Source organism: Orcinus orca, chromosome 1 (genome assembly GCF_937001465.1).
Source record: "Orcinus orca chromosome 1, mOrcOrc1.1, whole genome shotgun sequence".
In the NCBI taxonomy this organism is placed as follows: domain Eukaryota; kingdom Metazoa; phylum Chordata; class Mammalia; order Artiodactyla; family Delphinidae; genus Orcinus; species Orcinus orca.
Window position 1 is genome coordinate 208,444,658 of NC_064559.1, and position 15,898 is coordinate 208,460,555.

General features: G+C 55.9%; 1 protein-coding gene across 3 annotated transcripts in view; it reads left to right on the forward strand.

Annotated features, from left to right (window-relative positions):
* Positions 1 to 15,898, forward strand: part of CHD5 (chromodomain helicase DNA binding protein 5) — a 66,115-nt gene that overhangs the window by 41,583 nt on the left and 8,634 nt on the right. For all 3 annotated transcript variants that reach the window (XM_033432790.2, XM_004272325.4, XM_049713258.1), the window contains 15 exons: positions 457 to 574; positions 1,949 to 2,073; positions 3,137 to 3,368; positions 3,553 to 3,663; positions 3,916 to 4,088; positions 4,608 to 4,782; positions 5,243 to 5,335; positions 5,536 to 5,624; positions 5,915 to 6,048; positions 6,495 to 6,639; positions 7,007 to 7,166; positions 9,166 to 9,245; positions 9,490 to 9,622; positions 14,968 to 15,057; positions 15,634 to 15,771. In XM_033432790.2, the coding sequence (XP_033288681.2) occupies positions 457 to 574; positions 1,949 to 2,073; positions 3,137 to 3,368; positions 3,553 to 3,663; positions 3,916 to 4,088; positions 4,608 to 4,782; positions 5,243 to 5,335; positions 5,536 to 5,624; positions 5,915 to 6,048; positions 6,495 to 6,639; positions 7,007 to 7,166; positions 9,166 to 9,245; positions 9,490 to 9,622; positions 14,968 to 15,057; positions 15,634 to 15,771 (1,996 nt within the window). The remainder of the gene's footprint in view (positions 1 to 456; positions 575 to 1,948; positions 2,074 to 3,136; positions 3,369 to 3,552; positions 3,664 to 3,915; positions 4,089 to 4,607; positions 4,783 to 5,242; positions 5,336 to 5,535; positions 5,625 to 5,914; positions 6,049 to 6,494; positions 6,640 to 7,006; positions 7,167 to 9,165; positions 9,246 to 9,489; positions 9,623 to 14,967; positions 15,058 to 15,633; positions 15,772 to 15,898) is intronic.

Consider the following 15,898-nt stretch of genomic DNA (forward strand, 5'->3'; position numbering starts at 1 on the left):
TCTCATAGGAAAGGGTGAAATCAGGGAAGACATCACAGAGGAGGTGCTGTTTGAGTTTCCTAGGCGGTAAGGGGGTGGGAAGAGAGTTTAGGTAATTTGGGATGGTTGGAGAGTCTGAAGGAAGCATTGGGAAATGAAGCCCAGATGGGCTGGGCACCAATCCTGCAAGCGTGGAATGCCAAGGTGAGGATTTGGGACTTTATCCTGTGGGGAGAGAGCAGGGAGGCACGTGCTTAGAGCTGTGTCTTAGGCAGATGGCTGTGGGGCTGGTGTGGGGGGATGGAGTGGCTCCGGCGGTTGAGGTTGGAGGCTGCATTCTTCTTCAGAGAGTGGCCCTGCATCAGGTCTGCCTGGGTCCCACCTGTCTCCCCACTCAGCAGGCTGCTCTGTCGTCCCCCACCTGTCATGGGGTCCCTGCTCTGCGGCAGTGCCTCAGGCATACCATGTCCCCTGCAGATGACCAAGATGCTGGACCTCCTGGAGGACTTCCTGGAGTATGAGGGCTACAAATATGAGCGGATTGATGGTGGCATCACCGGGGGCCTCCGGCAAGAGGCGATTGACAGATTCAACGGTACCCCCGCCCCACCCCACCCCGGGCCTTCACTGGGGGGCCCCGTCTGCCTCTCCTCCTACGCTAGGCTCTTAGCCAGACCACTCAACTCATGGTCAGGGTAGCTGCTCCTCAAACGGCCGAAGAAAGCAGACCAGTCCTTAGGTCCTAATAGCTGGTAAAAGGGATTCATCCCGTGGAACTTGCAGGGGCCTGCTGGGATGCAAGAAGCCAGTAGGCAACACTTGCTCAGAGCTGAGAAGCGGACGAGGAGCAAAGCAGAAGGGGAGGAAAACCCCTCTGCTTCTAAATGAAGCCGGTGCTGAGGGTCTGGCCAGCACCTGTGGGCTTCTGGTACGGACGCCAGCTAAACCTCCGGTTATAGGCAGGGCCGGATGGGGCCTGTCCCCAGAACACGGGCTGCGGGGAGGGCCAGAGCAGAGCAGCGCTCCCTTAGAGGAAGGACAGAGGGAAGGGCAGGGCCACACAGGCCCGAACTTCCAGCCTGCTCTCTTGCTTGCCTGGGAAGGAGAGGTGAGGGGGGCAGGCCAGGAGCTGGCTCTGGAGTGGAGGAAACCTCTGGAGGGGGAAGTGGTCCAGCGCCTCTATAGTGGCAGGTTTGCAGCAAGTGCTGATGAGCTCTCTTTCCCTGGGGCTTGTGGCGGCTTCCCGCCTCCCACCCTCAGAACAGGGCTGGGGTCCCACGGCTCCAAAACCCAAAGCAGCGATTCCTGTTGCCCACTCGCGTCAGAGGTACATCGAGTAGTTTCAGCATCTCGACGCGGCCCCAGCACACGTCTAAGCGGGAGGCATCAGGAGGATCGGGGACCTGTTTGCAGCTCGAGTGGGTGCCGTGGTCAGTCCCAGGTCACTCAGTGAAGGGCTCCGATGGGCCTGAGAACCAGCCGTCCTGCCATAGTGGGCACTGACCAGAGCGTCGGCCTGGGCCCTGGAGCTGGGACCCTGAGTGTTCCATGGCTGCTCTGACAGCATCTCGGGCAGGGGAGCCGTGAGGGCGGGAAGGACCGAGTTCTCCAGGGCTCCCTGGGGCCTGACCCTCAGCGGCTCTGCCCGTATTTGCTGGCTGTTTGCAGTTTCTTCTTTGCCGCCCGGGCTTTGATAATCGGTTCCTTCTCATTCTGGCTCCATCCTGTTGGCTCAGGGCTCAGAGCTGGGGGATCCATGGGGCTCAGGTGGGCTGCTCTGTCTACCTGCCTGGGGCCCCAGGCCTCCTCTGGCTTCCCTGAGCATAGCTCAGGCCATTGTTGCCTGTGATGGGGTCACAGTTCCAGCCCCCCCGCCCCGATCTCCCGTCGGCCATCCGCCTGTTCCGACCCCTACCCCTCTGGCTGTGCCCCTCACTCACCCTGCTGGGCGCCCACCTCTCTTCCTCAGCCCCTGGGGCCCAGCAGTTCTGCTTCCTCCTCTCGACCCGGGCAGGTGGCCTGGGCATCAACCTGGCCACGGCGGACACGGTCATCATCTACGACTCAGACTGGAACCCGCACAATGACATCCAGGTGTGTGGCCCTGACACCAGAGCCCTCTCAGAGGGCCCCTCGCTGACCCTGGCTCTGTGGGCTTTCCCTCCCTCCCCCCACAGACTGTCTCAGGGCTTTACCTCTCCCTGGACCCGCCTCGTGGAGTCCCAGCCCCAAGAGGGACCTGGGAGGTGAGCCCCTCCAGCTCCTGCATTGTACAAAAGAGGAAACAGCCCAGGGAGGGCAGGGGATGTGTCCAAGAACACGCAGCGATCTGTGTGACCATGACCCCTGGTCTGTCCCATCAGTCTTAGGATCCAGGCCGTGGAGTGGGGCAGGATGAGGGGGTCCTGGGACCCAGAGGGGGCCAGTTTGGGAGGAACAGGAAAATAGAGTTGAGGGGACAAGGCCTGTGGAGGTGAGGAGGGGAAGAGATGGAGGCGGGGGAAATGGAGCTGGTGAGGAAGGATGGGAGGGTTGGGGGGCAGGGGTTGTGGGAATAGAGAGACACTCTGCTGTCCATGGCCACCCCTCTTGGGGCAGGGCCGGGCACGCACACACTTTACCCTCTTGGGGCGCACACACAAACTCATGTCTCACGCACACGTGTGTGTACCTGTGCACCGTCACCCACACAGATCTAATCACCCCGGATCACGTCCTGTGGACACCTAGCGTGCAAATCCCCAGGCATGTCCTCACATCACAACCTGTCCTCACAGGGTGGCTCTGCCTCCCCACCAGGTGGGCTTACAGTCCCACTAGTGGTCACTCCCGGGGAGGTGCAGCCCCCATCTCGGCATGAGCGCCATCAGAGCCCCGTGTGGCGTCATTACATAAGCACACTGGCCACCCTGCCGCTTGCACACCTGCAGTCACACCGAGTTCCATCTGCACAGGCACCCAGGCCCCCAGGAGGCCACACAGGATGCGAGCACAGCTGCCCTGGTGCACACACATCTCCACGGGCAGTCAGGCAGCTGGTTGCATGTGGAGCGCGTTCGTGAGCCCATGTGCATGCCTCCCCCCACCCTCCGGTACCTGACCCTGAGCCCCCAGCCCTCGGGTGAGCTATGGGTGCTAAGCTGCAGGTCGCCCCCAGGCCTTCAGCCGCGCCCACCGCATCGGGCAGAACAAGAAGGTGATGATCTACCGCTTCGTGACGCGGGCCTCGGTGGAGGAGCGTATCACGCAGGTGGCCAAGCGCAAGATGATGCTAACCCACCTGGTGGTGCGGCCCGGCCTGGGCTCCAAGTCCGGCTCCATGACCAAGCAGGAGCTGGACGACATCCTCAAGTTCGGCACAGAGGAGCTCTTCAAGGACGACGTGGAGGGTGGGTATCCTGGGCGCCGGGGCACGGGGGGTTGGTCCTGCTTGAAACACTCCCTTCCCAGGGCATCTCCAGTGTGCAGCCTTTCCCTCCTCTCCTCCCCCCTCCTGGCCAGGATGGGCAGGGCCAGGGTGGCATCTCTGGGTGCTGCCCCCCAGCTCTGCGGTCCCCCACCTCTGTCCTCCAGGCATGATGTCTCAGGGCCAGAGGCCCGTCACGCCCATCCCTGATGTCCAGTCCTCCAAAGGGGGAGCCCTGGCCGCCAGCGCGAAGAAAAAGCACGGCAGCACCCCGCCAGGTAGGGGCCAACCCAGCCCAGCCCCCAGACCACCTGTACCCCGGATGGCTGCTCCTGGAGAGGAAGGGGGCCCCCCAAACCCATTTTGTCAGGTTCCCCCGCCTGTGGACTGTAGCCGGGCGGGCAGTGGGCTGTTACATTGTCTGATCACCGTGCTCCTCTGTTGCAACCCCTGGAGGGGACTGGGAAGGGCCGCTGTCTGGAATCTGTCCTGGTGGGGGTCCCCCAACTCTGCACCCTGTCTGCCCCCAGGTGACAGCAAGGACGTGGAGGACAGCAGTGTGATCCACTATGATGATGCGGCCATCTCCAAGCTACTGGACCGCAACCAGGACGCCACGGACGACACGGAGCTGCAGAACATGAACGAATACCTGAGCTCCTTCAAGGTGGCGCAGTACGTGGTGCGCGAGGAGGACGGCGTGGTAAGCCCCGCCCCTCGGCCCCGCCCCCAGAGATCACGCCCCTCCTTTCAGCGGCTCCACCCATTTGCGGCCGCGCCGCGCCCCTACCGCAGCTTCTCCATCTACGCTCGGAAACCGATTATCCTGAAGGCCGGCTCCCTGGTCTCTCCTGAGTGGGCCCTCCACCCTCCACGCGGACCCTGGGTGCTAATTATTCTTCCACGTGCCAGTTTTCCTTTTGAAACTGGGGCCTCCTGAGGACAAGGGTGGGGCTTATTCTGTTCTATACCCCAGTGCCTGGCACAAGGCCAGGGAGTACTTGGGAAGTGAATGAATGAATGAATTACCGCGGCAGGAGCAGGAAGAGGAAGAACACGTGGGGCTGGGGGTGATCAGGGAAGGCTTCCTGGAGTAGGCAGGCTTTCCAGTTCCTCCTTGAGCCCCTAGAGGGTGAGATGTGGTACAGGCAGCGAGGCCTCCTAGGGGCGGAGATGCGCGCTGGCCCCGCCCTCACGGAGCCAACGGCACCTGCGTCCCCAGGAGGAGGTGGAGCGGGAGATCATCAAGCAGGAGGAGAACGTGGACCCCGACTACTGGGAGAAGCTGCTCCGGCACCACTACGAGCAGCAGCAGGAGGACCTGGCCCGCAACCTGGGCAAAGGCAAGCGCGTCCGCAAGCAGGTCAACTACAACGACGCCTCCCAGGAGGACCAGGGTGCGTGCCCGGTGGGCGGAGTCATGCCGGAGGGGAGGGCATCGCTGTGGCGGGAAGCCCTGGCGGTGGGGGGTAGGGGCCGTGTGGAGTGGCCTGAGTCGGGAGGCGGTGGGGAGAGCTTCTCGGAGAAAGGGGGCTCCGGGGCAGGTGTGGGGTGTGGGGTGTTTGGGGGAACAAGATGGGTAGTGGTTCAGTGACCTCACGGCTAGTGGTGTGGCTTTAGGCAAGCCTCAGTTCCTCCGTCTGTAAAACGGGGACGACGGGGATATGAGACCTTAGGATGTAGTGCAGGGTTGCAGGGATGCTGCGGGAGCTCACAGGAAGTACGCGAGGGCTGTTTTCGTTGTCACTGTTCTCGGGCTGCGGTGTAGGGGTTTGGTGTGGCCCTGGGTGTGGGGGGCTCGGGTGGGCTTCTGCTGGCACGGCTCACCCTGCACCCCTCTGCCTGACCCCCCCCCAGAGTGGCAGGACGAGCTCTCAGACAACCAGTCCGAATACTCCATTGGATCCGAGGATGAGGACGAGGACTTTGAAGAAAGGCCGGAAGGGCAGAGTGAGTCTCAGCGCTGGGCTGGGGCCCGGGCGGCGTGTCGGGGAGCTGGTGGTCAGCGTGGGGCGCCCCAGGGGCATCAGGACAAGTGTCCGTCTTCCGGAGTGGGTCCTCAGGGGCCTGCTGTCCTGGGGCGAGCTGCTGGGTGGGCTGGGTCAGGACCCCGGGCCCGGCTGAGGGCTCATGGCGGGCTGCTCCCCCAGGTGGACGGCGACAATCCAGGAGGCAGCTGAAGAGCGACAGGGACAAGCCCCTGCCCCCGCTTCTCGCCCGGGTTGGCGGCAACATTGAGGTGGGGCCTGCGTGCACCCCTCACTCGCCCAGCTCCCCTTCCCTGGATTCCTCTCATCCCCTTTCAGAGCAAAGAGCTCCCCGCTGCTGCCACTCCCGGGGCGCGGAGGAGGGGCGGGAGGGCTGGGGGGTCCCGCTGGGTCAGTGCCAAGTAGAGGTGGGCCTGGGCCGTGCCCCTCTGGGTCCTGCCCCCGCCGGAGGCCCCTGCTCCTCCGTGCTTCTCCCTTCCCTGTGCTTTTCTCCCTCGTCTCTGAATTCTCCGCTCCCTCACCCTGATTTCCACCGGCCCAGGTGCTGGGCTTCAACGCCCGACAGCGGAAGGCCTTTTTGAACGCCATCATGCGCTGGGGCATGCCCCCCCAGGACGCCTTCAACTCCCACTGGCTGGTGCGGGACCTTCGCGGGAAGAGTGAGAAGGAGTTTAGGTAAAGGGGCTGAGGTGGTGGCCCAGGGTGCGGCTGCCCGCCCTGGAGTGGCAGGCTCCGGCTAGGTGAGCCAGCACGATGGGTGGCGTTTCCGCCAGGTTAAGGGTATCTGGAGAGCTCACTGATATCTGATGTTGGCGTGCCTGGGGTCCAGGCCTGGGCAGGGCTTATTTGCAGAGAACGCTGACCAGTCTCCTCTGCCAGAGCAGCTGGTGTTAACGGCAGCGCGAAGGATCTGGGTTGTCCGGGGCGAGGGCTGTCCCAGGAGGGTCCCCTGCCCGGGGGCCCTCTTCTGTCCTTCCCTGGGGCCTGACCCAGCCAGGCCTGGTTGGGAGGCAGGCGACGGGTGATGATTCCAGCCAGGATGTCCCCCGGGGGTCCTGCCAGCCCTCTCAGAGGGTCCTGCCGGCCCCCCACTCCCTGAGCCCCAGTCCCCCCCACCCCAGAGCCTATGTGTCCCTCTTCATGCGGCACCTGTGTGAGCCGGGGGCTGACGGCGCGGAGACCTTCGCAGACGGCGTGCCCCGCGAGGGCCTCTCCAGGCAGCACGTGCTCACGCGCATCGGGGTCATGTCACTAGTTAGGAAGAAGGTGGGTGAGTAGCCTTTGCTGGGCTTTTCCTGGTGGCCGACCACGGCCCAGGTGTGCCCCTGGGGGGTCAGCGGGCAGAGGGCAAGTGCCTGGCTGTCCAGGGTCTGAGTCAGACTAGAGGCATGGACCCACGATGCCTCTCTGGGTGGGGACTGGAGGCCGGGTTGGCAGGTGGGGACGGGCTGGGGGTAGGGGCTGGCAGGGGCTTTTGCAGTCAGAAGGACATGTGGCTTGGCCAGCCTCGGGTGGAGGCGGCACCTCTGACTCACCCCAAGCCTGGCACGCCCCCAGTCCCACGGGCCACCCTGAGGCCCTCGGTTCTGAGCTGCGACCATCTCCCTCCCTGCTTCCCTCCCACCTGCCCCAGGTTCAGGAGTTTGAGCACGTCAATGGGAAGTACAGCACCCCGGATTTGCTCCCTGAGGGGCCCGAGGGCAAGAAGCCAGGCGAGGTCATCTCCTCGGATCCCAACACACCAGTGCCCGCCAGCCCTGCCCACCTTCTGCCTGCCCCGCTGGGCCTGCCAGGTCTGGGCTCTGTCGAGCAGGGGAGGGCACCTGGGTCACGGGAGGTGGCGAGACCCCCCGTCCTCCCCACATCCCACAAGGGCTGGCCTCCCTCCCCGCCCAAAGCTTCTGGTTGCAGAAGTGTCACTCCCCTGAGAGATCTTCCTTTTAATGACAGCTTTGAGATGTAGTTCACACACCACCGTGTTCCATCTTTATTTAAAACTGTATTATCCGGTCGTTTCTGGTAGATTCATAGGATTGTGCAACGATTGCCTCTAATGCCAGAATGTTTTCATCACCCCAAAGAGAAACACATACTCATTAGCAGTGACTCCGCATTCCTCCTCCTCGTGTCTTCCTCGGCAACCACTAATCTACTTGCCGCCTCTGCGGGTTTGCCTGTTCCGGCATTTCACGTAAATGAGATTATACCCTGTGTGGCCTTTTGGGCCCGGCGTCTTTCACTAGCGTGATATTTTCCAAGTTCATCCATGTTGTCGGGTATCAGCACTTCCGTCCTTTCTGTGGCCGAATACTGTTCCATTGTTTGGAATCCACCACGTTTTGTGTATCCGCTCATCAGCGGATGGATTTTGGGGTGTTTCTACCTTTTGGCTATTGTGGATAATATCGTGAGTAACATTGCTTTGAACTTTTGTGTTCAGCTGAAAACAAGTGTCTTCATTCCTCTTGGGCGTATAGCTAGCAATGGAATCCCCGGGTCCCGTGGTATAACATTTTGAGGAACTGCCAGGCTTTTTCACAGAGATCACACCATTTTTCATTCCCACCAGCCACGTGTGAGGTTCCAGTTTCTCTACATCCTCACCAGCACTTATCTGACTTTTTGCTTACAGCCATCCTAGTGGGTGTGAAGGGGCGTTTCGTTGTGGGGTTTTTTTTAAATAAATTATTTATTTATTTTTGGCTGCTTTGGGTCTTCGTTGCTGCGCGCGGGCTTTCTCTGGTTGTGAAGAGAGGGGGCTGCTGTTTGTTGCGGTGCGCGGGCTTCCCATTGCAGTGGCTTCTCTTGTTGCAGAGCACGGGCTCTAGATGCACGGGCTTCAGTAGTTGTGGCACGTGGGCTCAGTAGTTGTGGCGCACGGGCTTAGTGGCTCTGCGGCATGTGGGATCTTCCCGGACCAGGGCTCGAACCCGTGTCCCCTGCATTGGCAGGCGGATTCTTAACCACTGCGCCACCAGGGAAGCCCCTCGTTGTGGTTTTGATTTGCATTTCTCTTTTGATTTGCATCTTTGATGGCTGAAGATGTTGAGAATCGTTTCATGTGCTTCTGGGCCATTTGTGCGTCTTCTTTGGAGAAATGTCATTTCAGATCCTTTGTCCTTCTTTAATGGGTTATTTGCCTTTTTGGTGATTCGTGTGTTTATCTGGGCAAAGCATCTTCTTCCCTCAGTCAGACCCCTCAGGCCGGGGGCGTCCTGCCTATCCCAGGTGACAGGTGAGGCCCCGAGAGGCTCAGTGCCTCTGAGGACATCCTGCTTCTGGGCACAAGTGCCCTCTAGTTTACTAGACATGCCTAGTTTACTTCCTGGCCCAGTGTGCCTGTGGGCAAGTCCCTTACCCTGCGAGGTAGTGACCACCGCCCAGGGCTACTCAGAGCACGTGGGTCACTGGCCCTTTGCAGGATCAAGAACTGACTCAGCGTGGGGGAGGCACGTGGCCAGTCAAGCAGCCTGAAGGCCGGGACCACACCCAGCCGTCCTGGCTCCTAGGCTGGGCTGCCACCTACCTCGCTTCCCGGCTTCCAGATGGGAGGCACCCCCCCCCCTCCGCATGTAGCTCCGTCCTGTCGGCCCCTGGCTTTGGCCTCACTGGGCCCAGGGTCCTCCAAGGCTCCTCACGTTGCAGGCCTGGCCTGGGTGCTCTCGCTGACCTGGTTCACCTGTCCTTCTGCAGGTGCCGGGCCCAGGATCCTCTCTGATGGCCCATTTTCTGCCCTTCTCCCCCTCCCCGCCCCAGCTCACCTGTCTCACCCCGTCTCCCTTGATCTTTCAGACAAAATGGAAGCCCAGCTGGGCTACTTGGAAGAGAAGGAGCTGGGGGCGCAGAAGCCAAAGAAGCCCCCAGAAATCCAGGTACGGAAGATGCAGGTGTCTGGGCCCCTGTGGGATGGGGGTGGCTCTGGGGACCTTCTCAGGCCTTGCCCAGGCAGCTGTCACTCGGGCCCCCTGGTTCCAAGTTCGAGCCTCTGTGTCTGGGGAGCGGGTTGGGAGCACGCAGTGGGAGCCGGGAGAGTGCATTCCGAGCCCAGCACGCCTTCCCTGCCTCCACTCCTGTTGAGGCTCCAGGCCCCGCAGCTCCCGAGTCTGTCCTCCCTAGGCCCTGCCAACTGCCCTGGACAGAGCGGAGGGTGAGGACAAGCACGAGAGCTCGGATGGCAAGGAGAGGGCCCGAGAGGATCGACCGGAGGAGATGGAGAAGGCCCAGCCCTCCCCAGAGCAGCTGCTGAAAGGTGCGGGCTTCCACCCTGATGCAGTGTCAGGCCTGGGCCAGAGAAGGCAGCCAGGCCGCGCTCTACCCCGTCTCTCCCTGGCCGGGTGGCGGACCGTGCATCGCTCTGTCCCAGCACCATAGGTCCCAGGGTGAGGGGAGAGCCAGGGGCTCAGTTCTCTACACGTGGGCTTTAACTTTTTCTGTTGTACAGTTTGGGAGTTATTGGGCTACATCTTTTTTTTTTAATAATTTTATTTATTTAATTTTGGCTGCGTTGAGTCGTTGTTGCTGCGTGCGGGTTTTCTCTAGTTGCGACGAGCGGGGGCTGCTCTTCGTTGCAGTGCGTGGGCTTCTCATTGCGGTGGCTTCTCTTGTTGCGGAGCATGGGCTCTAGGGTGCGCGGGCTTCAGTAGTCGTGGCTCGCAGGCTCTAGAGCGCAGGCTCAGTAGTTGTGGCGCACGGGCTTTGTTGCTCGGCGGCATGTGGGATCTTCCCAGACCAGGGCTCGAACCCATGTCCCCTGCATTGGCAGGCAGATTCTTCATCACTGCGCCACCAGGGAAACCCGGGCTACATCTTTTTATTAGTTATTTCTGAATCAGTGGCCTCGTGGTCTGAACACATGAGTCTGTATAATATTGTTTTTATATGATACTGTTGAAACCTGCTTTCTGGTTTAATGTGGTCAGATCTTGTAAATGCTTATGTGTGCTTGAAAACAATGTTTGTCCTTTCATTGCTGGGTGTAAGGTTCTAAATATATGCATTAGATCATTATGTTGTTCAGATTTTTTTATATCCTTACTTATTTTTGGTTTGCTTTGATCAGTCACGTCTGAGAGACTTGTGTTAAAATCTCTCACTGTGAGTGTGGGTTATTCTTTGTTCTCGTAAGGCCAGATTTTGTTTCGTATAGTTTGGGATTGGGTTGTTAGGTGCGTATTGGTTCAGATTTTTAATAATTTTCTGGTGAAGTGTTTCTGTTTATTATGTAATAACCTTCTCATCCCTCCTGATCCTTTTTGCTTTAAGGTTCATTTAGGCTGATTTGGATTGAGCTTATTTTTGTTCAGTATACACTTGGTGTATTATTATTTTTTTCTTTCTTTTTCGCCATGCTATGCAGCATGTGGGATCTTAGTTCCCTGACCAGGGATTGAACCTGGGCCCCCTGCAGTGGAAGCGCAGAGTCCTAACCTCTGAACCACCAGGGAATTCCCATACTTGGTGTATTTTTTTCTATCCTTTTACTTATAAGTATAAATAAAAACTTTATTGTGATATAATTCACATTCCATACAGTTCACCCACTTAAAGTATATCATTCAGTAGTTTTTATATATTCACAGTGTTGTAGAGTCATCAGCACAATTAATTGTAGAACATTTTCATCATTCCAGAAAACCCTATGCCCGTTAGCCCATTTTCTCGTCCCCACAGCCTGTGGCAATCACTAATTTACTTTCTGTCTCTTTGGATTTGCCTGCTCTGGACATTTCATATAAATGGAATCATAAAATATATGCCTTTTTATGTGTGACTTCTTTCACTAAGCACAGTGTTTTCAAGGTTCATCAGTTTTGTACCATGTATTGGAACTTGGTTCCTTTTTGCTGAATAACATTCTACACTGTGGATAGACCATATTTTATTTTCCCATTCATTAGTTGATGGACTAACCCAACATCAGTTGGGTTATTTTGCCTTTTGGCTATTATGAATAATGCTGCTCTGAACATTTGTTTATAGGTATTTGTGTGGACATAGATTTCAGTTCTCTTGGGTATATACAAAGGAGTGGAATTGTTGGATTGTATGGTAACTCTAATATATTGAGGAACTGCCAGATTGTTTGCTACAGTGGCTGCACCACTTTACATTCCCACCAGCAGTGTATAGTTTTCCAATTTCTCCACATCCTGGCCAACACTTGTTATTATCTCACTTTTTGATTATAGCCATCGTAGTGGGTGAAGAGTCATAGCTCAAGTGGTTTTGATTTGTATTTCCCTTCTGTGTAAAGATGTTGAGTATCTTTTCAAGTGTTATTGGCCATTTGTACATTTTTGCTGGAGAAATGTGTTTTCAGATCCTTTTGTCCATTTTTTTTTTTTTTTTTTTTTTTTTGCGGTACGTGGTCCTCTCACTGTTGTGGCCTCTCCTGTTGTGGAGCACATGCTCTGGACGCGCAGGTTCAGTGGCCATGCTCACGGGCCTAGCTGCTCTGTGGCATGTGGGATCCTCCCGGACCGGGGCACGAACCCGCGTCCCCGGCATTGGCAGGGAAGCCCCCTTTTGTCCATTTTTTAATTGGGTTATTTGTCTTTTTATTATTGAGTTATGAGTTCTTTATAACACGTTTCATATCAGATGTGGTGATTTGCAAGTATTTTCTTCCATTTCTTAATTTTTAATCTATCTATAATTAAGTTTTAGGTATATCTTTTGTAAACAGTATATGGTGGGATTTGTTGTTTTAAATCTAATCATAGAATCTCTACCTTTTAGCTGGCAAATTTAATCTTGTTACATTTATTGTAATAGCTAGGTATTTGGATGAATTTCTACTACTATTTTGTGCTTTATATCACCCTTGCCTTTTCTTCTTTTTTTCTCCTGACATCTCTTGGATTGATCACATTTTCTATTTTCCCCTTTTCCCGTCAACTTATTTGGAAGGTTTACAGTCAATTCTATCTTGTACTCTTAAATTTTTAACATGTCACCTCCTGAATGCTATAAGGACTGTAGGCAACTTTAGCTCTGACGCACTCCCTTTTCCTCTTCCATGTGCTGTTGCTTCTTTCTAAAAGTTTTGTGTTTGCTTGTTTGTTCATCGTTGCTTTGTTCAGTGTCCTCCTTCCCAAAATACACCTTTCAATGGTGCTTTCAGCAAATTTCTGTGGATGGCAAATTCTCTCATTATGTGTTATTTTTCCTTTACACCTTATTGTATTTTTCTCGAATAATAGCAGAATTCGAGGTGGGATAGGGGTTTTCCCTCAGCACTTGAAGATGTTATTTCTTTTGTATTCTGGCTTCTGTTGTGCTGAGAAGGCTGCTCTCAGGGTAATTGCTGCTCCTTTGTAGGAAACCTGCCTTTTCTGTCTTTCCTAACACGGAAAGACCATTTGTAAGATACTCCGTCTTTGGTCATGTGCAATTTCACAACAATGAAATTTTTATTTATCCTGCTTATGACTGACTGTGATTCTTTCTTTTTTTTTTTTTTTTTTCTTACTGACTGTGATTCTTAAAGCTGAGTGTTGTGTCTTCTGTCGGTTATCAGCAGATTCTCAGTCACTCCTTCGCTGAACGTTATCTTTCCTCCCATTATGTTTATTTTCTCCTGGCATTGCTCTTACTCATCAATTCATCCATTCACCCAACCAATACATACTGAAGGCCTGCTGTGTGTTGGGGGCTGTCCTAGGCTCTGGGGACACAGACAGTGAACCAAAGCCAGAGCCTTCACCTGGAATTTGTATTCTACTGGGGGACCCAGGTGATCAGCAATAAGCACAAGTAGGTCTTGTTCAATAACAGACTCCAAATGCAATGAAGAAAAGCAGGGACAAGGTTTGTGAAAGAGGGAGGCGACGTGTCTTTCACATCTTTTACTTTTTTGTTTCCTGTTTCTCTGCAAGGCTTTTTGAGTCATCCTCAGATCTAGCTTCAGTTCCTGCTTTCTTTGGTACAGCTGTTCATTTTTGTATTATTTTCTATGGTTGCAAAACAAATGATTACCAATTTAGCAGCATGAAGCAACACCCGTGTATTGGCTCACAGTTGCCTGGGTCAGAAGTGTGGGGTGGTGTGGCGGGGTTCCCTGCCAAGGGGCTTGCAAGACTGAGGTCAGGGCATTGGCTGAGCCGAGTTCTCATCTGAAGGCTTGGGGGAAAATCTGCTTCCAAGCTCATTCTTGCTGTTGGCCGACTTCAGCTCCTTGGGGCTGGAGGACTGAGGCCTCCTTTGCTGGCTGTCAGCTGGGGGGCCATTCTTAGCACCTAGAAGCTGCCCACGTTGCTTGCCACGGGGCTTACTCCATCTTCAAGCCAGCAACGGTGCACCAGTCCCCCTCAGGCTTCAGATCTCTGACATCCTTTTCTGTGACCATTCAGAGAAAACTCTGCTTTTAAAGGGCTGGTGTGATGAGGTCAGGCCCACCTGGATAATCTCCCTCTTTTAAGACACCTGTGCCTCATCGCATGACCTTCTCAGGGGAGTAGAATCCCTCACATTCACAGTCCTGACGACTATGTACAAGCCTTGTTCTCCAGGCCAGGAAGTCATGAGGACGTCTTAGAAATCTGCAAGGAGATGTCTAAAATGTTAGCGATTATGTGTTGCATTTCTAGAAGTTTTATCTGGCTTTTTCTACTTCCTTTTTTTTTTTGATTTGTCTTTTCTTATGGATTCTCTTCCTTTTTTATCTGTCTGGCTGTGGGTATCGTTTTCTGAGCTTCATTTGGGTGCATCTTCATCAGAGATTGTTTTATCCATGAGAACCCATGTCATTCCTGGGTAGCAGGAAATGTCTCCCCTTCTATTTCCATGAAGCCCAGGGCCTAGTGGTCTCGCTAGTGACTTGGCTGGCCTGGGCCCAGTCTTTATGGCACAGTTCAGATTCCACGGCCTGCATGCCTTGGTGTTGGGTTTGGCCCCTCACTGGGGGCTTTCTGCCCCCTAGATTCCACGTGGGAGCCAGGCTTCCTCAGCTTGGCCATGAGCTGGCGGATGGGACTTTCCCTCTTTTGCAGAGAGCGCAGCAGCTGGAGGGTGTCGGTTCGCTGGTTTAATTCCGGTTCTCTGCATCTCTGGGGCCTGCGGCCTCTTCCTTCCTGTCTGGCGTTGAGACCCAGCTGGAGCCCCCGGGCCTCTTCCCGGTGTCCAGTCACCCTCTGCCCAGGCCCCCAGCATATGCTTCCCGCGCTTTGAGTTTCCATTCACTTACGGCACCTGGCAATTTCCTCTTCTTCTTGTGAGCGCACCCGTGTGTTTTTATCATGTGATAGATATTGCCTGACATTTCTGGGTGTCTGTAAGAGGGGTTTTGTGTTAACGAAGGCCTGACGTGTTGCCAGGACTTTGAGTCCTCTGGTTATCGTTGTGGTAGGGAGGGTTCGGAGACTGTGCCTTGAGAAGTTTGGGGGGAGGGTGCTGCTGGGATGCGTGGGTGGGGTGAGGTCCCGCCCCCACCCTGCCTCCCAGAGAGCCCTCCCTGGTGGCACCTGCTGGACTTCTGAGTAAGATGATGGAGAGGATTCCGTGCATGGCTGAAGCAGTGTTGGGAAGCCACCAGCCCGGAGTCTCCTCTGCCCTTCTGGACCCCTACCCACCCTGTGAACACACTTTGTCTTGCAGAAGAAGTGCTTGCTGAGAAGGAGAAGATTCTGGACAAGTTGGAGCTGAGCTTGACTCACAGCAGAGGCGATGGCAGTGATTTCAGGCCAGGTTTGGGGCTCTTGCATGTGCTCTGTCCTGTGTCCCTTGGTCCCCTTGGCCCCAGGCCCTGATCAGAGCTGCTGGGTGGGAGCCTGGACTCACCAGCCCCTCAGGGGACAGACCCTCCACCTCCTCTCTCCTGACCCCTCCTGTGGCCCCGGCCACGGCCAGGAGGAAGGAGAGCTGATCATAGAGTTTGGCCTAGAGCATTTGGGGTTCAGCTGGCAGCCTGTATCCTTCTAAGTGCTGGAATGTTCTGGAACAGTCGTCCCCAGATCAGAGCCCCAAGGCGGCACTGCCCTCCTTCAACATAAGCTGCATTTTCACAGTCCCCCGCATCCCCCCCCGTCCCCAGGTGGTCCTGACTTGGTGGAGGGACACTCAGGCTTGGAGCAGCCCTCCCTGCTCAGGATGGAGAGAGGGGGCTGCTGGCTTGTCTGTTTCAAATCCCTTTGGGCAGTGAGCCCCTTGCGGGTGGGGAGATGTGGTTCCCGCTTGCCTTTGGGTCCCCAGTGCTTGGGGGAAAGCGGCCCCTGGGCACTGCCTTTGGGATGGACAGATGAAGGTGGGTCTGTCCTCCCACAGATGACACCAAAGCCGAGGAGAAGGAGCCCATTGAAACACAGCAAAATGGTGACAAAGAGGAAGATGAGGAGGGGAAGAGGGAGGACAAGATCGGGAAGTTCAAGTTCATGTTCAACATTGCAGACGGGGGCTTCACAGGTACTGGGGTGGGGCCGTGGGCAGAGAGCTGTGCCTGTTTGTGTCACAGGCTTCCTGATGGTGGGTCCCAGGAGTCTGGGCAGATGGCTATATTATACTAACGTGTGAATGGTTGACAAAAGTCCGC